General features: G+C 44.8%; 1 protein-coding gene across 1 annotated transcript; it reads right to left on the reverse strand.

Annotated features, from left to right (window-relative positions):
* Positions 1 to 8,675: 8,675 nt before the first annotated feature.
* On the reverse strand, positions 8,676 to 13,317 carry RPL14 (ribosomal protein L14). Its single transcript, XM_027733360.2, has 6 exons — positions 13,240 to 13,317; positions 12,433 to 12,534; positions 11,689 to 11,783; positions 9,905 to 10,004; positions 9,490 to 9,543; positions 8,676 to 8,956 (listed from the first exon to the last, which is right to left on the reverse strand). The coding sequence occupies exons 1-6, from the start codon at positions 13,240 to 13,242 to the stop codon at positions 8,777 to 8,779; spliced, it is 534 nt and encodes a 177-aa protein (XP_027589161.1). The 5' UTR covers positions 13,243 to 13,317; the 3' UTR covers positions 8,676 to 8,776.
* Positions 13,318 to 15,316: the final 1,999 nt, after the last annotated feature.

Here is a 15,316-nt window from a genome sequence, read left to right on the forward strand (position 1 = left end):
GAATTTCTGAGACCCAAACCCTGCCCAGATAAATCACTGCCTATCAAGTACTGGTTACAAATGAGCTGCTCAGAAAGCCTTCAAATTTCTCTTCCCTCCCTATCCCACTATCTCCTATATCTGTTGGTAATGGGTCTCAATGCTTTACTAAGGAACAGTCTGTAGAAGAGATCCTGATACTTCACCCTTCCTTTGCAGCAGCTGTGAAAGAGATGGGAAATTAAGCTACAGGGATCAAGGAGAATGAGGAGAGAGCTGTGCTCCTGCTCAGCACCACAGGTCTGGTGCTGGGACCCAGAAGATGTGGAGAAGCAGATAAGCTGCAAAACTGAGTTTTGCATCTGATTTTGAAGCATGACATGCCCGTGCCCCACTTCCCTAGTCAGTGCCCCTAGAGGGGACAAGCTGACCCTAACTTGGAGAAAAAGCCGGATGTGTGTGATTTCTTTCAGTGCATTGTGTGTGGGAACAGACTCTTGCATCTCAGGTTTTCCTCATTGTTCACACGGAAATAAGCCCACCCAAGTCACTTACAGAATGCACTGAATTTTCATAAATATGCTGAAGAAGCTGTACATCCCCAATCCAGTAATTAGAGTAAATTAATGTTGCTGGGATGCTCTTGTCACTGTTTGTCTGACTCAAGACAAAAGGCAGAAAGGTCACATCCTGAAGGGAGAATAATCCTTTATAAGCAGTGTTTAAGATGCCAGAGAAAACAATAACATCTGCAGAGGAACCACAGGTTCCCTGAGCTCATGGGCTTTATACTTCCCATAAATACCTATTGTATCCTCCTTGTTGTCATGACTCAAACACAAGTATATGGAGGAAGGGACAAAGAGATATTAAGTCTTTGAGGTGATTACTCATTCCTCCAACTTACATCTTAATACATGTTAGAAATTCTGAATCGCTTGTCAGACCACAGTATTGTTTTTACAGGACATGGACTATTATGAGTAAAATGAGTTGCAGTTTTCTTTTTATTTTTTTAATTTCTAAGGGCTATTTTTAAAGCTCACCCATCTTCAGCCAGAAAAAATTCTTACCACCCATGTCCTGTGTCCAAGACATTTGCTGTGTTATTAGAGAATCAACTGTTTCAGAGCTTGCTCCCTCCCAAAAAGTTGACCATTCTGCATCAAGAGTCTCAGCCTCCATCCTCCACCAGCTTCTAGAAATAACAGAACTTCAGCTCCATGTGAAAACAGTCACGACAGTCCAAGTGTGTTGTGGCAACACAAGCCCATGGGAGAGGGTGAACCTGCCAGGGCAGCACAACATGGGTGCCCCAACAGGCTTCTATCCCACAGGGTTCCCCTGCTCCCAGCAGCTGGTGTAACAACTTGAGCTTTGACACTGAGATTCTACCTGTATTTCACCCTAGACACCTCTGTCCTCTCAGAGTCTGTCCTTTCTGAGGCAGAGATGCCCACCCTCTCAATACAAGCCATATCTTTTCTTCTGTTCTCTTTCTCCTTTCTGAATACAAACCCCAGCACTTGAATTAATAATCAGAAACATCATTTTCTTGGACTGTCACCATGTAAATCAAGGGATTCAGATCTCTATTATTTAGTATCCCACTAATCTTGCACCATCTGCAAACTTCACTAGCAAATAAATGTGTTCCTGTGTCTGTATATCCTCTACTTGGTCACTGTTTAAATACGGGATGTTGGATGAAGAACAGTTCCACCCCACAATGTATAAAAGCTTTAGCACTGATGTCTCATTTTGAGATGTGTTGTTGAGACAGTTTCTCATCTAATGTGTAAAGCAGTCCCTCTAAATTAAACCATTTACAAAATAAAAATGGCATATGGTGTGGTGTCCATTGCCTTGGAGATACCCAAACGTGCCCTGCCAGCCGTGGTCTCCTCGGGAAGGTATTGAGTTTGTCTGACCATGAAACCATGTTTAGCCAGTGATCGTTACACTCCTCGTTCCTCCTTCCTTCTTGACAAAAACTTTGTTTAGCCATCCACTTGTGCTACCACACTCATATAAGGTGGCTAGGAAGAGCCATAGACAAGCCTGGGAAAACTCCACTGGAAACTCCGTAGCATGAAGGAAAAAAAATCCTGAAGAGTTGCAAAATTAGTGCACAAATTATTTGGCTTGGAGGGGCTAAGAATTAGTGTTGGCAGTTCAGAGAGCTGCTCGGCTCATTGCCTTGGCCTCCTGAGCAGGAGCTGTCCAAGCTCATCTTATTCGGGAGGTGCTTGGGCACAGAAGAGGAGCCGTGGTGGGGCCCTGCAGGGGACAGCTCAGCTCCTCCCCACCAGCTCTCCTCAGGCAGGGCCAAGGTGAACTCAGGTTCTCCTGCACCATCCACAGCTCCCTGTGTGGCTTAAAACTGCAGACAACTTCTAGGAAGCCTGAAAGCGAGTGTGGATAGTGCCAGGCAGGAGCACAGAGCATCCCTGCCTGTGATTCTTGTTAGCATTCAACTCACGTGGCTTGCATGGGTACTGTGTGCCATGTTCCTCCATACAGCATGACTGTGGCTCTTTCATTTTCCTCAGAGCATCTCAGCAAACCTCCAGCTCTAACCTGCAGGATCACGCAGAAACAAGGGAAAAATGAACACAAGCTGATGCACAGAACATTTCCACCCTCAAAAAAAGAAAGAGAGAGAAAAAAAAGACAGAAGCAATCTGTTTCTTTTCCTGGAAGGAGTTACTGGCATATGCTTGAGAGTTGGGACCACAAAGACACTATATTGGTTGTGTATGTACCTTTGCATTAGGGAAAGTCCTCTGTCACCATCATGCCAGGATGGAAGAAAGCGTATGCATTAACACATGGAGTAATCAGGCAGTATTTAAACTGAAAGCTTTGAACTGTGGCTGCTGAAAATAGGGTCTGACCAACATATGGGCTCATGAATCTTTTCTGACAGCCCTGCAGTTACAGAAGCAAGAAGTGGAGCCTCCTGGTTATAAATTGGTCATGAATAAAATTAGGTTGACAATTAGAAAGTTTCTAATAATCAGGAGATAAGGTTCTGGGAACTTTGAGACAGGAGAGGGAGTGGGCTGGGAATCTTTGTCTCTCCCACTTGGAGCATTCATCCTGTCTGTGTCCCCAGGAATTGCTTTGTATCATTAGCAGATGATACAAAGCAATAGCCCTGGAGCCGAATTCCTCACAGGTTTTGAGTAGAATGGCCAGAAAGAAAGGTCAGATTGTCAGGGCCTACCTTGTCAGGTACGGTCTCCTTCCAAGAATCATAAAGACACCGAATTTCCTGTCTGAGCAGTGACCACCCAGGGCTGTTGGCAGTGCTGTGACCATGGGTACTCTTACCCTGTGGCATGACACTGCGACTTCCTTCTGTCCACAATCTCAAATTTCCTGTAGGATGCTAGAAAGTATTTTGCACCATGGAGCATGTGAATGCTTTTAAGTCTCCTATTAGAATAATTGTCCTATGACACAACTGCCTGCATTGATACTTAATGCAACTCTGACTGTCCTTCAAATTCCAATTCATGGCACTCTGAGAACTCATTTTAACCCTCCTCCTTTCCATGGACTCCTCTTTGAAATAACATTTTCTTACCTTCACTTCCAAGGTTACAGCTGGTAAAGATGTCATGCAGTGTCAGGGGGCTCAATAGTAGCTCCTGCCTCGAGCACTGCTCAATCCTCATAGCAGGAAATGGGTTTAAAACACTAAACAGAGCAGCTTTTTACATTTATGGAATATGTTACTACAAGATTGTGGAAGGAGGTAGCATGACTAGACTCAAAAGATTGATTAAATTCATGGAGAGAAGATCTAAAAGGCATACTAAGAGGAATGGGCAGGGGTGTATCCTCTAGAACCCTTAATCCTGCTATTGTAGATGCTCAAGAATGGCAAGAAGAGGGACTAAAATCATGTCCTCTCCCTACCAGCATCTCCCATTGGCACTGTCAAAAACTCAGGCTGGGATTAGACAGACCACTGGTCTGACACAGCAGAACTTTGCTTGTGCTTCCAAAGAGACTGATGGCCAAGTCTTGTGCAGTTCAGTGCCAATCAGAAAGGTTAGTGCAGCCACAACCAAGCGGTCATTGCTGCCTGTCAAGTGATTTATGCATGCCTTTGCCTTCTGAAGAGCAACAACCCAGTGAGCAGGGGGGATCAGGGAGAGCCAAGGGAGCCAGGGGACCACACCACCACTGAGAGGGACCATGCCCCACTTCTTGTGGAGCAAAAATGATGCCACTTTCAGCTAGTCAGACTTAATTTATTTCATTATGCTGTAAACCCTGATTTTATTCTATTATCCACAGAGATTTCCAGGATGAACTAAGTCTCCCATGTGCAATGTGAATGAGACAAGCGGCAGAGATAAAAGATAAACAATGAAAAAAACCCTCTCCCTTTAAAGTTATTCAGGGACTCCAGGGAGGAAGAGAAGGAAGAAGGAAAAAGCCCTCAAGCCTATTTTCCATCCTCTCTTTAGAATACCTTTACATAGCATCTGACAGCTAACAATGGCCCCTTCTTTTGTTTGATGGTTTTTGCAAATAGGAGGTTCAAACAGTGGGTCTAAAAAGTCTTGACTGATGAGTTATTGTGAAAAATATTCAGATGTGGTGCCCTCCCACTATGTCCTTCAGTAAAGCTCCAGCAGATCTGAAAGATAATATTCTATCATGCTATTTAGATATGCACACCATTACTTTTTCGAAACATCTATCATTTTCATCAAACCAGAGCTTCCTGATTAGATCCTTCCATATAAACCTTTATCAGAGGCACAGTGCCCTGAAACACCACCCACGCTCCACCAGCGGTCCAAAGCGGACACGAAGGAAGAGCTCAGGTCTGCTGAGGACCATGATGAGCCTCTCCTCGCTATGTGCAAGGAGCGATGATCCCAAACAGTTACAGAACAAATTATCCTGTAAAATACTCTCATACCAGGGCTCACTGGGGAAATGTTAAGAAGTACTTCCTCTGCAACAAGAACTGGGTCAATGCGCTTTAGGAAGGAGGAAGTGGCTCTGTGCTGGTGGCAATGGCATAATTTGTAGGTTGGTGATCAGCACAAATAGCTGACTGCAGGTGGAAGACTTCTCTAATTTGGACGTACACAGTGATCTGAAAGTTTTTGGGGGAGGAGGGAGAGTTTGCTACAAACTCTACTTGCCTGGAGCCCACTCGGACTGGTTTATCATCACTGAAAGTGAGGTGACGAAAAAATTACCAACTCTTTACTTATTTAAAACAAGAATATAATGCAGGGGTCAGCTGCACAAAGTGAAGCTTGGGCCACATTCCCACTTAAGGAATGGACATGAACTGGAAGCTGCACACCATCCAGGAATGAAGCCTGTTACGAGTTCAGGGAAAAAGAGTGGGTACAACACAAGTATCCACATGGCCACTGCCTGAGTCAAAACAGGGACAAAAACTGCAGTACTTCAGCACAACTAGGGATGCCATGCTTAAACAGGTAAAAGCTAATCTTTTTGCTTCAGAGAAGGAAATCTCAGTACAAACAAAAGTACCTGAGTGTGAGAATAGTATATGCAACTTCAAGCTCAAAACAACATTAAAAACTATTTCCAAATTAAAAAACCCAAGCAAACAAGAACACCCAGGAATTTTACAATGGAAGAACAAAAAGCTGAAGACCTGAAAGCAGTAGACCTCACAGCTATCCCTGTAATTTGCTCCACTTACCTCTTGCTTATAAGTTGTACTTGCTTGGATACCAATAATACTGTAAATATAAATTAGCATCTTTCCATCTCAATGAAAGGCAGGCACGTGTAGCTTTCAGACACACTTTAACAATGCGTGCAGGGGAAAAGCAGAGAAACATATGGGCCTGGAAACATTTAAGATGCACTACATTTGAAATAAGAAAAAATAAATGGAGCTATAAATCAGACTACATTTGCCACAGGACCATCAGTAAATCCAGAGATCTTTCAAGGCTATTACATCTCAATAATTGAAACACATTCAGATGCCAAACACAGTAACAGACGTGTTTGCTCAAGAACCAAAAGCACTTAAATATAGCCTTTTTCAAGATGAAGAACTATGCATCACCAGCAAATCAGCTGGCCCAGAACCGCAGTTGGTTCACAGTAACTACATATTTTATATGTTTTAACTACAGATTATGCGAAGGAGTCCAATCCTACTCCTAGAATTGCCCATGTCTCCCAGACGTTGCAGCACAGAGATTAGGACTGGGATTGTCAACTGCTGGTATTGGTTTACAGGTACTGCAATTATCTGCTGATCTCAGGAGTAAACTGGGATAGGGTACACGCCCCCCTCTCCCCAGCAAGCCCACCATGTTACAGAGCCTGTGTGAAATAATATGAGAAAACAAACACGGGGAGTTAATTTTAAGCTCTTTCTGAACAGCAGATCCTGTTTCTTTACAATCAGCTTCACAAAGTTAAAGGAGTTATATCCTTAGCCCAGCGAAGTACATCTTAGTCAATTATGAAGGCAAAATAAAGAATTGGGTAAGCATGGCCACTGCTCCCAAGTGTTTGCGCCATCCCCTTGGGTTGGCACCATTCCTTGCACAGGAAGGCAGCACAGTTGCCTGGCCCTAGGAACAACCTTATGAAGAGCAAACGTTGCCATCGTGTGGTAACCTTCAGAAATAAACTGTACTCCTGCAGTCTCCTGTAGTCCCGCAGCTTTACAAAAAGGACAAACCAACCCAAGTGGCGCGATGCTTGCGGACTGAAAGGAAGGCGGACTGCCCACAATACAAACCTGCAGGTTTCAGAGAGGTTCCATGAGTTGCTAAAAGCAGCACCAGATGCTGCTCATATGGAACATCCTCCTGTCAGAAACACAGTACAGGTGCCAAAACCCAGTATATCCTATTACTGCTCTTTTCCCCTTTTGGCCAAACTGTAAAAAACGGTACTTTCACAGAAACCCTTGACGGCAGGCATGGTGTTACAGAGCCTGGCTTTCTTTCAAGGCACGTAACACCGTCTCCCTAGCAGTACCTCAATCTCCATTGCCCCCCCTCACGGTGCAGCGCTCGGGCAGACACAGTCCTCTAGGCATATTTTGTACTGTTACGAGGTCACTCTTCAGAAAATTCCAGCTGCCAGGCAGCTCAGCAGGTTGCTGTACACCTTGTATTGTGGAAAAGTTTTGGATACCTCAGTAGTCATTGAGTAGGAATGAAAACAGTGGATAAATTGCTGCAGTCATAGGCAAAGTTATTCTTTGGAAGACAGTACCTTTAAGAATGAGTAAATGGTGTAGAAAAAGCATTCATGAGCTCATTATGATTGAAGGCACATCCATTTTCTCTACAGGCACTTCTACAATTTTTTTTCCCCTGTCTTATATAACCCAGCTTAACAGTACTACATAAAAAACCCAACAACCCTAAGGGATGAATCTTTCACCTTAAAGGACCTCCAGGTTGACAGAACTTTAAAGTTACTTTCAAGTTAAGAGTTTCGGAGTTCGGATGGATTGAATCACTTCAAAATCCAATTTAAAATCAAGGTCTCCAGATACTTGAACATGGCTTTTAATCCCAATTTGCATAATTTCTGATTTTTTTCCCTTAGCTGTTATACCCACTCGTATCAGCCATGTGCTTGAACTCTATTTCCAAGAGCATATAAATTGCTCAAGACAACACTACAGTTTTGTTTTGAGTATGCAGATGCCTAATTCTAGCTGAAATAAGCAACACTCTGTACATAGTTAAAGCACACATTTGTAACAGCACAAGCTTATCAGAATATTTGACATGTATGCTTTTGACAACATATTTAAAGGTCTTCCAACCTTCATTCTTTAAAATATATATTCTCCCTCCTCCAGTTTGTATTTGACAGCAAAAATAATTTGCTTTTAAACCACCAGATAACCCAGGACTTCCACCATGTCTTCCTTCAATATGAAGAAAATGTACCTTCTGCCAGAAAACTGCATGGATGCTAACACTGAGATATGTAAATATTATTTTATAATGCAAAGACTAATCAAGAACTTCAATGTTTCTGATGGATCTTTAGGTCATGTCCCCTTTTACTTAATGGTTTTGATTAAAAAGCAGAAATTATATGCTGCGTATTTTAAGGAACTGGAGTCTCGGGTCTTCACGGAAACTCTTAACCTTAAATATTCTGAAAAGTATACTTAAATACAAACCAACTGTTTCTGTCTTGTTAATACATCACTAATTATTGTAACCACACTTAAAAAGACTACGGTGTTAGACATCTAAAGTATCCAAGTATTCCAGGTCACTACTTAAAGAATAGTGGAGGTTCTTTAGAAAATATGGAGTAATTTAAACTGTTTGAACAGCAACTTGTCAGTCTTTCAACAACTGACATACTTGTATTCTAACCAGAGCACATACTTTCAGTGTATGCCTTCATTAATACAGAATTAGAGTAATTATTTCTCACATTTCACACTCAGGACTGTGCAAGTAATTTTGCACATTCCCAATCAACTTCAATTGCAGACTGCTTTTAAATGTCAGGATCTGACCTACTTCAAAGAACTGGGTATGCAATTATTTCAACTAGCATTGGGTATAGAGTACTGGGCAGTGTGTGTCAGTCAACTGCACAGGTGACCAAAACGTTTCTGCGTGTTCCTGGGGAACACTAGAACCCAACACTTGGACATTAATAAATGAGACAGACAACAACTCTTGGTCAGAAATAAAAGTGAACTTATGATGAATTTAAATCAGATGTTTGTAATTTTAAAATCAGAACAAGGACACAGAGTTATACATGACGAGAAGTTCATTTATTTCTGCGCCTTCTGTGCCTTCTCTGGTTTCTTCACCGCCTTCTCTGGTTTCTTTGCCTTCGGTGCCTTCTCTGCCTTCTTTCCCTTCCCTGGTTTCCCTGCCTTCTCTGGCTTCTTGCCTTTCTTAGAAGCCAACCTCTGGAGCTTCTTCATTTCATGCTTGATGATTCTGTTTCTCTGTAAAAAAATGTTGTCTCTTAATCAGAATGAAAAGACCAAGAGCTCAAATATTGTGTCTTATTCAAAAGAGGCAGAATCTGAAAGCTCAGATTTGAATTATCACCCTTTACCATGCATTATATTCAAAATGTCAAATTCCACCTAAAACTGTTCTGATCTACCAAGCAGACAACATAATTCTGGCTGGTAACTTGGGCACCCCGATGTTTTATGTGTAGTGATTTTCATTACAGAATGAAATACTAACAGCAACCCATCAATATTTGATTTCATCAGCAGGCAATTCCTTCCTCAGCTGTACGTCAGCTTGGGAGGACTGACACACGGATTATATGGGTTCAGGTTTGACCAACTCTGAAGACAGAGTGGTGGGATGGAAAGAAGCATGGAAAATCCAAGGCACTGACATTCAAGGAGTCACTCCATAACCCAAGTCAGCTATGAAAGCAAAGCTACTACCACCTGGACGTGACTCTGAAGTGACAGCTACAAGCATTAACCTCATAAAGAAGTGACACTCAAACACTCACCATTTTCTTTGCTTTCATAACCTTGTAGCGATCGAAGTCAGTCATTTTGGCTTTCTGTGTGAAAAGAATCAGTTATGAAATTGATATATACAAGTAGTAAAATTCAGTCTTTCAAAGCATTCCATAAGTAATTCTGATCATCTCCAAATTAGGTTTAGCTGCACTTGAGCTAGTTTACTATTTAACATCTTTCCTGGAAGGAATGGTGCAGGAAAAAAGGTGGTTATAGAAAGGACTGAACAAACCCACATTTACTGTTAAAATACAAGAACTTGAAGGTGAGTAGCAGAAACTTTTGAAAACTACACCTTTTCTATCTTTAATCTTAGCCTGCAATTCAAAACACGCAGTCTATTACACTGCACCTAACTTTACAGAGCAGGAGCAGCATTCCTTATCCAGTGAAACACTGTACCTTTTCTCGGGCTTCAATCTTCTTTGCCCATCTTGTCGCTGACCATTTCTCGTTTATATTTTCTTTCTCCCAGGCAAGTCGCACACACTTCTGACGAGCACTGCATTGGAACAGTCAAACACTGTATTCAGTCTTTATTAAAAAAAAGAGTTCTCCCTGATGCCAGCCTATCAAATTTCATACAAGGGAAGATCACTCTTCTATACTGCTTCAGACATCTAAGTCAATGCCACATATATTTCTGTGGCATAAAGAACATTCTGCTGAGTAAATGCTTTGTTAGAATTGACAGAATCACAGAATGGGACCACACAGGGTCATTCGTCCAACCTCACTACTCAAGCAGGGTCATCCTAAAGCACATGGCACAGGATTACATCCAGATGGTTCTTGAGTATCTCCAGTGAAGGAGATTCCACAACCTCTCTGAGCAACTTGTTCCAGTGCAGTCACCTACACAGTAAAGAAGTTCTTCCTCATACTCAGGTGGAACTTCCTGTGCATCAGTTACTGCCTGTTGCCTCTTTTCCTGTTGCTTGGCACCACCGAGAACAGCCTGGCTCCATCCCCTTGACAACCTCCCTTCAGATACTTATAAACATTGATGAGGTCCCTCTCAGTCATCTCTTCTCAAGGCTGAACAGGTCCAGCTCCCTCACCCTTTCTTCCTATGAAAGATGCTCCAATTCCTTAAACATCTTTGCTACCCTTCGCTGGACCCGCTCCAGGAGCTCCATGTCTCTCTTGTACTGAGGAGCCTGAAACCGGACACAGGTCTCCAGATACGGCCTCACCAGGGCTGAGCAGAGGGGAAGGATCATCTCCACGACCTCCTGGCAATGCTCTTCCTAATGCACCCCTGGATACCATCAGCCTTCCTGGCCACAAGGGCACACTTGCTGGCTCAGGGACAGCTTGTTGTCCATCAGGACCACCAGGGCCTTCTCTGCAGAGCTGCTTCCCAGCTGGTCAGCCTCAGCCTGTACTGGTACATGGGGTTATTCCTCCCCAGGTGCAGGACCCTGCATTTGCCCTTGTTAAGTTTCAGAGGGTTCCTCTGTAACAATTTCTCCAGTCTGTTGAGGTCCTTCTGAAAGGTAGCACAGCACTCCAAGGTATCAGCCACTCCTCCCAGCTTTGTGTCATCAGCGAACTTGTTGAGAAGGCATCTGCCCCTTCATCCAAGCCACTGATGGAAAAGTTAAACAACACTGGGCCCAGTACTGAACCTTGGGGGACACCACTAGTGACCAGCCTTCAACTAGATCCTTTGCCATTGATTCTGACCCTCTGTGATGTGCTCTCAACTCACCTCACTGTCCAGATGAGCAACTAGTCCTAGCACTGCCTCAGATCAGAAATTCAGCAATTTTTATTTCTAAATTACAGAAACTCATACAGTAACTAAGCTAAAGAGAACAGAGTGAGTCCAGCCTCCTGTAATTCCAGTGCAGTTCTGCAGGCAGGGAATCTATTTAATGCATGACGGTGATCTAAGCAGTAGCAAAGGTAAAGCTGCAACAGCATTTACTGCAACTGCTTCCCCCCACAGAACACTGTGAGCTGCCTGAGCCTCTGTGTGACTTCCTTTGCTCCTAACAGCAGCTATCAGCCAATACTAGTAATGAAAACTTCTATATATTCAACTATGATACCACACTCTGACAAACTATTACTGTTAATCCACTGGTGTATGAACTTTTCTAGACTTAACACAAATTAGTCATGAAAGGACAGCACAAGGATTTTTTTTTATGCAGGTCAAAAAAATGACAACCACTCACCTGTGTGGGAACTTAAGAACGAAGTCAGTCAGCTGCATGCACTTGAAGGGCATGGCCTGCCTCCTGACACCACTGCAGGGGCCATCAACCAGTGCCTGAAAAAGGAAAAAAAACGTGGGGTTTGTAGCAGTTATCCCATTGTATTTGGCATAAGAGAGCAGCTTCCTAATAATGTATGAACAGTATCTTGGCACCAATGATCCAAAAGTGAAATACGTGTTATGCAGGCAAAATTGGAGATTATTAAGTCTTGCCTATACAACCCAAGCTTTACAGAAAGAATTTTAAAGGCCTGTCTTTGGGAAAGAAACAAACCAAACTTTAAAACAAAGCACACAGAACTAAGATAACATACTTTATCTTTTTTTATCTTCCAGCTTTTACAGAAACATTAAGTAAAAAGAGTCCTCTAGCCCAAACATTTATGTTTGTATGTATGTATGTTTTATGTTTGTATGTACACATACATTAATGCAATTCCACTGATAAGTTTTGGAGTCCAACATCCCTTATCCAGTTCCAGGAAACAGCAGGGGAATGTATCACTTGCCAGTGAAAAACAACTTGCTAATCAAAGTTTCAAGTACAACAGCTGTTAAAACTCATCTTTTTGTAAACTGCTTAAATTTGTTTGAAAAAACTGGTCACAGGAAATTTCCTTCAAGATTGATACACGCTGCCTTAGCACACAAGCTTCTGTCAAGGCAGAAATGAGGAAATAAAGGCACAGTACTCAAAGCTTACCCTATTTTGGTCGATAACATCCACGATGGCCACCAGCTTGCCAGCATGTGGCCCGAAGGAGATGTAGGCAACTCTGCCAATCTCCACGAAGCGCTTGAACACCTGGGAGAGCAGGCAGGGATCGACAGTTAAGACAAAAACACACCTAAGGCCATTTACAGATTCCAGGCTCTCAGAGCCTTTAAAAGATCTTCCCAAAAGAATCACAGAATGGTTTGGGTTGGAAGGGACATTAGAGATCATCTAGTTCCAACCCCCTGCCGTGCGCAGGGACACCTTTCGCTACACCAGGTTGTTCAGGGCGCCATCCAGCCTGGCCTTGAACACCGCCAGAGATGGGGCATCAAGAACTTCCCTGGGTAACCTGTTGCAGTGCCTCACCGCCCTCACAGTAAAGCATTTTTCCTAATATCCAATCTAAATCTACTCTCTTTCAGTTTGAACCCATTCCCCCCCCGCCCTATCACTCCATGCTGTTGTAAAGTCTTGCCCCATCAGTTCCCTTCAGGCACTGGAAAGCTTTCGAACAGCACGAAACCCCTTCGCCTGAGCAGAGGGGCCGCGGCCCCGCAGCCCTCCCAGCCCGGCCCCGCCATTCCCGCACAACGCGCCCCACGCGGGTCCCGGCCCCGGCCCGGCGCGGCTGAGGCGGCCGCGGACTCCCCCCGCCGCCGCCCGGCCCGGCGAAGGGCGGCGCAAGCGGGAGGGCTCCGGCGGGGTGGTGGGATGGCGGTGGGACCGCGGCAGGAGCCCCCCGGGAGCGGCCCGACCCCTGGGCCGGCGGAGCGGCTGCCGCGCCGCACGTACCATGATGGCGGCCCGGGGCAGAGAGGGCGGGGCGGCCCCGCCGCCGCCGGAACCCGCCTCGGCCCCGACACTGCGCGTGCGCGGGGCCGGGCCGCCGCGGGGACGCGCGCGGGGACGCGCTCTGGCGCGCGCATGCGCGGTAGCGTCCGGGCGGGCTGTGCCCCAGCTGAGCCCGTCCCTGTTCCCGTCGTTCCCCGTGGCTCTCTGCTCTCGTGAAAATATAGTGGTTGAGCTTGATTTGGGGAGTACCACCGAGCACCCAGGCTTGCGGAATTCTGAAATAAATAGTGTCTCTCTCGTGTCTGTAACTATTGGCTTGTTGCACGCCAGGTAACGAATCCGATTTTGTGGGCAACAACTCCCTCATTTGCTCCTACATCATCCTTCGTATCCCATCCCTTTCATCCCCGGTGTTTGATTGCCCATGTCCCATCCCTCTTTATTCTACTCTTTCATCACCCACCTAATCCAACCCAGCTGTCCTTCCTGTGTTGCTCCTCCATCACCCTCCATCCCTTTCCTCCTGCCCATGCTCCATCATCCACCATATTCCATTCCTTCTCCTGTGTACCTCCTTCTGTGTCCCACTGCTCTTTCTACTGTTCCTCCATTGTCCACCCATCCCATCCTTCCTTCCTGTGCTGTCACCACACCCACATGTGATGCCGGGCAGGGGGATGCTGTGGTGTCCATGCAGGGTGTGTGGAGTGGGTGATGGGGACCAGGGGCTGCCCAGGGCCAGTTCTGCTTTCCTGAATCCAGCAAGCCGCAGTTCCTTACGAGTTCAGAGTGAAGGACAGCCTCAGTGTTGTCCAGGATTTCCACCACGATTTCCTTGCTGAGAACATGGATTCTGGAGATAATGAGCCCTGTCCACTCCAGAATCTCGCAGGATCAGTTTTGCAGCCTGCTGTGGACCACAGGCACGGGAACAGGTTTGGTGTCCCAAGGGCAGGACGACACTCAGGAAGGAGAGTGCATCCTGTGCTGTGGCTAGGATGGGGAGCAGCAGCTGATGGCTCTCCAAAGAAAGTTGTCAGAGCACAAACAATGCCCTCTGAAACAAACTGTTAAAAATACACATTTCTCCAAAAGGCAGAGAACACTCTAATGAGGGGAAAAGCAGAGACTACGCTGAGATTGTGTGTGGGTTTTCGTATTGCAGCGAGGAACCAGCCATGAATTTGAAAGAGCAGCTTGGCAGAACACAAGGCAGTACTCCGGATACAGCAGAACAAACACAAAATGGGCTTGGGAGGGAGAAAGGAGCTGCACATGTTCAGAACAAACTTCTGGAGAGGGCAAAACCAGCATTATAACTCAGCTTAGTGGGTGATGCCACCTGATGGTGAAAAGTAGGTTTAAAGACACACAAACAAACAAAAGGAAAGTTTAATTAACTCTGCCTTACGTGCAGGGCAGTACAGGGACAGGGAGCACTCCTCGTGCAGAAGTCGAGCACCTGAGCTGTGTGGAGCCACAGTTCCTGCCATGTGTGGCAGAAGGCACTGCACTGACACTGGTGTCACACTGATGTCACACTGCTGCCAGAAGAATGTGTTTGTTCTGTTCTTGGAATGCCATGTAAGAGCTCATGAGACAAGGGCAGGACTGCTCTTGTTTTGTTTTTCAGCACCTATTGCCACATTACTCTCCAGTACTACTTAAGAGGAAGGAAGGGAGGCTGCCTAAATTCCTGGTCGTTCTAATGACTTTTGCCATAAAACAGTGGCACAGGTACTCAAACATCACTAGGGACTGCACTGATAACTTAGTGAACATGAGGGCTGCATTTGTCTTACATCATATAACTTGCACGCAAAAGCATCTCTGCATCTGTTAAGATCATAAATGACTCAAACAGTCATCATAAAAAACCACCAAACTCAAGCTGTTCCTTAACATCAAACAGTTCAGGACTTAAAGCTTAAAAACATTTTCTCCCATGACTTTTAAAAACATACACCAACCTGTACAAATGTTGCTGAGCAAGTAAACAGATATGGCCTTCCTCTTCCTACACAGAAGAACACTCATAACTGAAGTATAGCTAAGCACTTTTGGTGATAAACAGTCT

Source organism: Pipra filicauda, unplaced genomic scaffold (genome assembly GCF_003945595.2).
Source record: "Pipra filicauda isolate LSUMZ 115617 unplaced genomic scaffold, ASM394559v2 scaffold91_size2508729_pilon, whole genome shotgun sequence".
NCBI classification, from domain to species: domain Eukaryota; kingdom Metazoa; phylum Chordata; class Aves; order Passeriformes; family Pipridae; genus Pipra; species Pipra filicauda.